The sequence below is a fragment of the Arachis ipaensis genome, chromosome B01, assembly GCF_000816755.2.
Source record: "Arachis ipaensis cultivar K30076 chromosome B01, Araip1.1, whole genome shotgun sequence".
NCBI classification, from domain to species: Eukaryota; Viridiplantae; Streptophyta; class Magnoliopsida; order Fabales; family Fabaceae; genus Arachis; species Arachis ipaensis.
The window spans coordinates 80,021,796-80,029,444 of record NC_029785.2 but is presented as its reverse complement, the minus strand read 5'-3'; the positions used below and the strand labels follow the sequence as shown (position 1 = coordinate 80,029,444).

At 39.2% G+C, this 7,649-nt stretch overlaps 1 protein-coding gene across 1 annotated transcript; it reads left to right on the top strand.

The window, feature by feature from the left end:
• Positions 3,878–5,111, top strand: LOC110270971 (protein trichome birefringence-like 11). The gene is made up of 3 exons (XM_021120968.1): positions 3,878–4,152; positions 4,498–4,656; positions 4,741–5,111. The coding sequence occupies exons 1-3, from the start codon at positions 3,968–3,970 to the stop codon at positions 5,081–5,083; spliced, it is 687 nt and encodes a 228-aa protein (XP_020976627.1). The 5' UTR covers positions 3,878–3,967; the 3' UTR covers positions 5,084–5,111.

Below are 7,649 nucleotides of genomic sequence, written 5' to 3'. Positions count from 1 at the left end.
GCATAGAACTCTTGAACCATTAGGATGCCGACTTGTTGGATGGGATTTGTTAGAACTTCCCAACCTCTTCTTTGAATTTCATGTCGGATCTCCGGATACTCATTTCTTTTGAGTTTGAAAGGGACCTCGGGGATCACCTTCTTCTTGGCCACAACATCATAGAAGTGGTCTTGATGGGCTTTGGAGATGAACCTTTCCATCTCCCATGACTCGGAGATGAAAGCTTTTGTCTTCCCTTTCCCCTTTCTAGAGGATTCTCCGGTCTTAGGTGCCATCAATGGTAATGGAAAAACAAAAAGCTTATGCTTTTACCACACCAAACTTAGAATATTGCTCGCCCTCGAGCAATAAAAGAAAGAATAGAGGAAGAAGAAGAAGAAAATATGGAGAAGATGGGTGAAGTGTGTTTCGGCCAAGAAGGGTATAGAGGGGTGTGTTGTGTGAATTTGATGAAGAATGGAGGGCTTTATATAGCGAAGGGAGGGGGGTTTAAGGTTCGGCCATATGGGTGGGTTTGGGTGGGAAATTGGTTTTGAATTTTGAATGTAGGTGGAGTTTATGAGGTAGGTTTATGGGGAAGAGTGGGTGGATGTGAGTGGTGAAGGGTTAATAGGGAAGAGGGATGGAGGTGATAGGTGAAGGGTTTTGGAGAAGAGTGTTTATGGGATTATGTGAAAGAGGGGTGAGAAGAAGTGAGTGGAAGTAGGTGGGGATCCTGTGGGATCCACAGATCCTGAGATGATCCTGTGGGGTCCACAGATCCTGAGGTGTTCAAGGAATTACAACCTTGCACCAAATTAGGCATGTAAAATACCCTTGCACACAACTCTGTGCGTTCAGCGCCAGGTTGGTGCCCATTTTGGGCGTTCAACGCCCATTTACTAGCCATTTCTGGCATTGAACGCCATAACCATGCTTGTTCTGGGCGTTCAGCGCCCAGAAGCTGCCCATTTTGGGCGTTCAGCGCCAGAATCATGCTCTGTTCTGGCGCTGAACGCCAGACAGATGCTCCTCCAGGGTGTGATTTTTCTTCTGCTGTTTTTGATTCTGTTTTCAAATTTTTTGTTTATTTTGTGACTCTACATGATCATTAACCTAAGAAAACATGAAAAACAATAATAGAATTAGATAAATAAACATTGGGTTGCCTCCCAACAAGCGCTTCTTTAATGTCAATAGCTTGACAGTGGGCTCTCATGGAGCCTCACAGATGTGCAGAGCTTTGTTGAGACCTCCCAACACCAAACTTAGAGTTTGGATATGGCCTCCCAACACCAAACTTAGTGTTTGATTGTGGGGGCTCTTGTTGACTCTGTAGTGAGAGAAGCTTTTCATGCTTCCTCTCCATGGTTGCAGAGAGAGATCCTTGAGTTACAAACACAAGGTTGTCCTCATTCAATTGAAGGACTAGTTCTCCTCTGTCCACATCAATCACAGCTCTTGCTGTGGCTAGGAAAGGTCTTCCCAGGATGATGGATTCATCATCTTCCTTTCCAGTATCTAAGACTATGAAATTAGCAGGGATGTAAAGGCCTTCAACCTTTACTAACATGTCATCTACTTGTCCATAAGCCTATTTTCTGGAATTATCTGCCATCTCTAATGAGATTTTAGCAGCTTGCACCCCATAGATTCCCAGTTTCTCTATTACAGAGAGGGGCATGACACTACAAGAAAAATACCCATTCAGCCACACTTTTTTTAAGCTACATTTGAAAAGCGTAGCCTATTCCTAGAATAGGCTACGCTTTTCAAATGTAGCTTAAAAAAAGTGTGGCTGAATGGGTATTTTTCTTGTAGTGTCATGCCCCTCTCTGTAATAGAGAAAATAGGCTACGCTTTTCTCCGTGATACCTTTTTATAAGAGAAAAGGATACACAAATATGACATCATTTATAAAGCGTAGCCTTAGGTATTATAGAAATCACTTATAAAGTGTAGCCGTAGGTTGACATCTATAGGTTCACTTTTCATATCAAAGGAGACGCTTTTAAAGGATAGCCTATTTATTAAGTTTTAGGTGCTTTTTAAAAATGATGCCTAATGTATGTAGAGCCAAAAACTTAACACTTAGTAAATTTTCTTCCTCATTTTCGTGAAAGCAAACCGATGACACTTAATAAAATTTTTGCCATTCCCTCCAAATCTCACTCATCACCTCCAAAGCAGGTTCATCCACTTTTGTAAACCCTCTCACTCCAAAGCACCTTCATGGCTTCATCACTCAGTCTCTTCATCACCTTCATCGTGAAGTAGAAACCCTGCCTGCCTCCAAAGCTCACCATCGTCGCTCCCAACTCACTCTCTTCACTCTCGCCATTGACCCTCTCACTCTCGGTCTCGCCATTGACCCTCTCACTCTCGCCATTCCCTCTCACTTTCACTACAAGAAGAAACCTCTACTGACCGTCGCTCCTCTTCGCCATCGCTTGCACTGATCGTCGCTGTGCCGCCCTCACCATCGTCGCTGCGCCGCTCTCACCAATGTCATCTCCGTGCTTCTCATCATCGTGATCGCTGTGCTCACATCATTGAATAGGTATGTATTGATTTCTATTTGGTTCTGAAATTACAGAGGCTTAGGGTTCCTATTTTAGGGGTTTTAATTGGGGGTTTAAATCTGCGAAATATGGGTTTGTGAACTGTAATTTGATAACATGCACGCTGTTGTTGATGAAGATGTGTGGTATTTTAGGGTTTGTGAACTGTGATTTAATATATAGCTTGTCTATTTTCTCTGTATTTTTGTTACCGAGACTGAATCCAAATGCAGTGGAGGGTTTTTGATTAAAAAGAGATCACTAGAAACTTACCTGCAATCTACAGTTAAGAAGTTGAAAGTCTCAATTTTAGGTGTATGAAACAAGACTAAGCTAGTTTTTAAGGAGCCCATTGTCTCTGCTGAACAGGAATAGAGAAAGAATCTGTGTTGGTTCAACATTCTATTAAATATGTATCATTTCTCCTTTTGTTCATGGTTGGTTTTTTCATTAGCTTATTCATTGAGATTGAATCCAAATGCATGTTGAGGATTAATAATTTTCTTCGTCCAAAATTGTGTTTCCTTTTCAGGAGCAAAATTTGGTGGCTGCCATGAGCTTTAGATTGTTTTGATCACTCTCTCTCTAGCTCTTTGATCTCAACAGGAAACGCAGTGTTTGCTCAGTGAGCCAGGTAACTTCTCATTTCTCAGCTCCATTATTGTGGTTGCATGCATATTTGATATGAGACATTATATAGTATCTGAAATTAGATTGAGGATGTGGACAGACTTTGATATCAGACATTATATAGTAGTCACACTAAACCTTTTGGTTCAGTTTTTATTGTCTATTGTGAATGGATTTTGAGTGATGTCTATATAGTAGTCACACTATTGACCCTAATCAAGTCTCAAACCTGAGTACGCAACACATATCATAGGGGAGTGGTGTGAGCTTATGAATGAATCTGGTTTGCCATGTTACCAGGTTTAGTTATTAAGTAATTGAGCTGAGTTGTAAGTTTGACAAATGAAATGGTTTCCTGCCAGCGCCAAAAGGGTTGTTTTCGCCGGAGCCAGAACATTATCGAGGACCAAAGTTGAAAGTTGCCATCATTGGAGCTGGGCTTTCTGGCATGTCAACTACAGTGGAACTCTTGGATCAAGGACACGAGGTTCAACTCCTTTAATCTTTAATATCACACTTCCTCCATTTCATATTTTATAAGTTATTTTGATACTTTGATTTATGAATATATGTGAAAAGTCAAAGCGACTTATCAGTATGGAACGAAGAAAATGTTATTTTGAAATTGGATGTTATGGTGTACATGGTAAACTTGATTTTTGAAGCAAAGGGGAGTGATTTGGTCAGTTTCTTAACACAAAAAATTAAGTAAATATAAGATAGAAAAAATTGTTAAATCTAAGATCCTGAGCATATGTCCTTTGATGAAGCAATAATAAGATCTTTGATGCGTCCCTATGATTTTTAAAAACTTAGTAAACTGTTCCTATGGAGACCTGCCAGTGGACATAATTGTGTTTCCTTTTCAGGAGCAAAATTTGGTGGTTCACCCAACACCACCAACGTCTGCTGTCTTTGCCTGCTGTTTCACAAATTCCTTTTCTTCGATTCTACCTGCTGCTATTCTGTCCTGTGCTATCCGGTTCTACCCTAATTTCCACCTTCTTTTAGGTTGTCTTTTTTTTCCTACCCTATTTTGTTGTTTTACCGTTATCTCTTGAATGATTTAATTGCTGCTGCTGCTAGGTCCCAAATCTGTTTGATTATATCAATTTAATTCTTGCTAAATGATGATTGTGCTGAATTTGTGGTTAAATGGTTGCATGGCAATTACAATTTTTTTGTCTGTAATTTTTACAGTTATTTTGGTTTAGTTGTTTGAGCTGGTAGCAGTGTTGTGCTAACTGTTAAGAATCATTTAATACATGGATTAATTCTGGAATCTCGATAAACAAACCTATAAACAAACCTTTTCATATTTGCTCAGGGGCTGTTATTTCCAACAAGGTATGGAAGTTAAGATGGAAATGAAGGTGGAAGATGCATATAGGAAGTCAATGGAGACAGTGTTGAATTGGATACAAGATACTGTAGATCTTAACAAGAGTCAAGTTTTCTTTCGTACATATGCACCCGTGCACTTCAGGTTTGTAATTTGTTGCAACAATTGTTATGATTTATATTTTGCCTTCCAAGTTTTACATATATTTATCCAATAATGTATGAATAGAAGTGGAGATTGGAGAAGCGGTGGAAGTTGTCATTTGAAAACACTGCCAGAGCTTAACTTGTCATTAGTGCCTAATGATAACTGGTCACAATTCAAAATAGGCAATTCATTGCTATCATCACATAAAAACAGCACTGAACTTGTCAAGTTGAAAATATTGAATATAACAGAGATGACAGCTCAGAGAAAAGATGGACACTCATCAATCTACTATCTTGGTCCGAATGGCAGCACGGCGGCACTCCATCGGCAAGATTGCAGCCACTGGTGTCTGTCTGGTGTACCTGATACATGGAATGAGCTGCTTTATGCAATGTTCATGAAACATGAAGGCTTCTCATAGCAAGGAACTTCAAAGAGTCATGGAAGCATTATATACAGCAATTCTTTTTTATTTGTCTTGGGCAGCAAGGACTCGCAAATTGTTCTCAGCAGTCTCAAAAAGACGCTAACACGTAGGCTAGAATTATGTATTCATTTAAAGAAATTATTTAGTATAATTATGTATTTATTTTTATTTTATAATATTCAATTCATTCAAATAAAAATGCAAAATTATTATACATGTAATAATTAATCATATTACTAAATATTAAATGAAAGCTGAAAAGCGTAGCCTTTGATCCTGGACAGAATCACTTGAAAAGCGTAGCCTATTCCCAAACGCCAAAAGCGTAGCCCTTGGTGCAGAAAAGCGTAGCCTTTGAGAATAGGCAACGGCCGAATAGGAATCACCCCAAAAAGCGTAGCCGTAGCCCAAAAAGCGTAGCCGTTAGCCTAAGGCATCATTTTTTTTTTCACTTTTAGCTATACTTTTCAAGTGTACCTGAATGGGTGTTTTTCTTGTAGTGTGAGGTTTATCCCTGAACCAAGGTCACACAGAGCCTTAAAGATCCTGGTGCCTATAGTACAAGGTATCATGGACTTTCCAGGATCCTATCTCTTCTGAGGCAATGTCAGTTGATCCAGATCACTTAGTTCATTGATGAACAAAGGAGGTTCCACTTCCCAAGTATCAATGCCAAATAATTTGGCATTTAGCTTCATGATTGCACCAAGAAACTTGGCAGTTTGCTCTTCAATAACATCCTTATTCTCTTCAGAAGAGGAATACTCATCAGAGCTCATGAATGGCATAAGGAGGTTTAATGGAATCTCTATGGTCTCTAGATGAGCCTCTGAGTCCCTTGGTTGCTCAGAGGGAAGCTCCTTATTGATCACTGGACGTCCCAGGAGGTCTTCCTCCTTGGGATTCACGTCCTCCTCTCCCTCTTTGGGTTCGGCCATTTTGCTTATGTCAATGGCCTTGCACTCTCCTTTTGGATTCTCTTCTGTATTGCTTGGGAGAGTACTGGGAGGGATTTCAATGATCCTTTTACTCAGCTGGCCTACTTGTGCTTCCAAATTTCTAATGGAAGATCTTGTTTCATTCATGAAACTTACAGTGGCCTTAGATAGATCAGAGACTAAGTTTGCTAAATTACACTGTTGGATGCAGCTTGCATTCCATTCAGACTTTGGGAAATCATATTGACTTGCTGAGTCAATATTTTGTTCTAAGCCAATATGGCATTCAGAGTATCAACTTCAAGAACTCCCTTCTTCATAGGCGTCCCATTACTCACAGGATTCCTCTCAGAAGTGTACATGAACTGGTTATTAGCAACCATGTCAATGAGTTCTTGAGCTTCTGCAGGCATTTTCTTTAGGTGAATGGATCCAGCTGCAGAAGTATCCAATGACATCTTTGATAGCTCAGATAAACCATCATAGAATATATCCAGGATGGTCCATTCTGAAAGCATGTCAGAAGGACACTTTTTGGTCAGTCCTTTGTATCTCTCCCAAGCTTCATAGAGGGATTCACCTTCTTTCTGTCTGAAGGTCTAAACGTCCACTCTAAGTTTACTAAGCCTTTGAGGAGGAAAGAACTTGGCTAAGAAAGCCTTGACCAGCTTATCCCAAGAGTTCAGGCTATCCTTAGGTTGAGAGTCCAACCACACTCTAGCTCTGTCTCTTACAGCAAAAGGGAAAAGCATGAGCCTGTAGACTTCAGGATCTACTCCATTAGTCTTGACAGTATCACAGATCTGCAAGAATTCAGTTAAGAACTGAAAAGGATCTTCAGATGGAAGTCCATGAAACTTGCAGTTCTGCTGCATCAGAGAAACTAATTGAGGTTTCAGCTCAAAGTTGTTTGCTCCAATGGCAGGAATGGAGATGCTTCTTCCATGTAAATTGGAATTTGGTGCAGTAAAGTCACCAAGCATTCTCCTTGCATTGTTGTTGGGTTCGGCTGCCATCTCCTTTACTTGTTCGAAATTTTCAATCAAGTTGTCTCTGGATTGTTGTAATTTAGCTTCCCTTAATTTCCTCTTCAGAGTCCTTTCAGGTTCTGGATCAGCTTCAACAAGAATTCCTTTTTCTTTGTCCCTGCTCATAAGAAAGAGAAGAGAAAAAGAAAAGAAGAGGAATCCTCTATGTCACAGTAAAGAGGTTCCTTATTGTTAGTAGAAAAGAAGAAGAGAAAAATCTAAACTCAGAAAGAGAGAGAGAGGGTTCGGATTTTTGGTGGGTGAGGGAGAGATGTTAGTAGATGAATAAATAAATAGAATAAGATGAGAGAGGAAAATTTCGAAAATAATTTTTTGAAAAAGAGTTAGTGATTTTTTAAAATAGTTTTTGAAAAAGGTTAGTAGTTTTTTTTTCGAAAAAAAAAATTAAAATAATAAAAAAAGAAATTTTTGAAAAAGGGGGAAGATATTTTCGAAAATTAGAGAGAGAGAGAGAGTTAGTTAGGTAGTTTTGAAAAAGATAAGAAACAAACAAAAAGTTAGTTAGTTAGTTGAAACAAATTTGAAAATCAATTTTGAAAAGATAAGAAGTTAGGAAGTTAGAAAAGATATTTT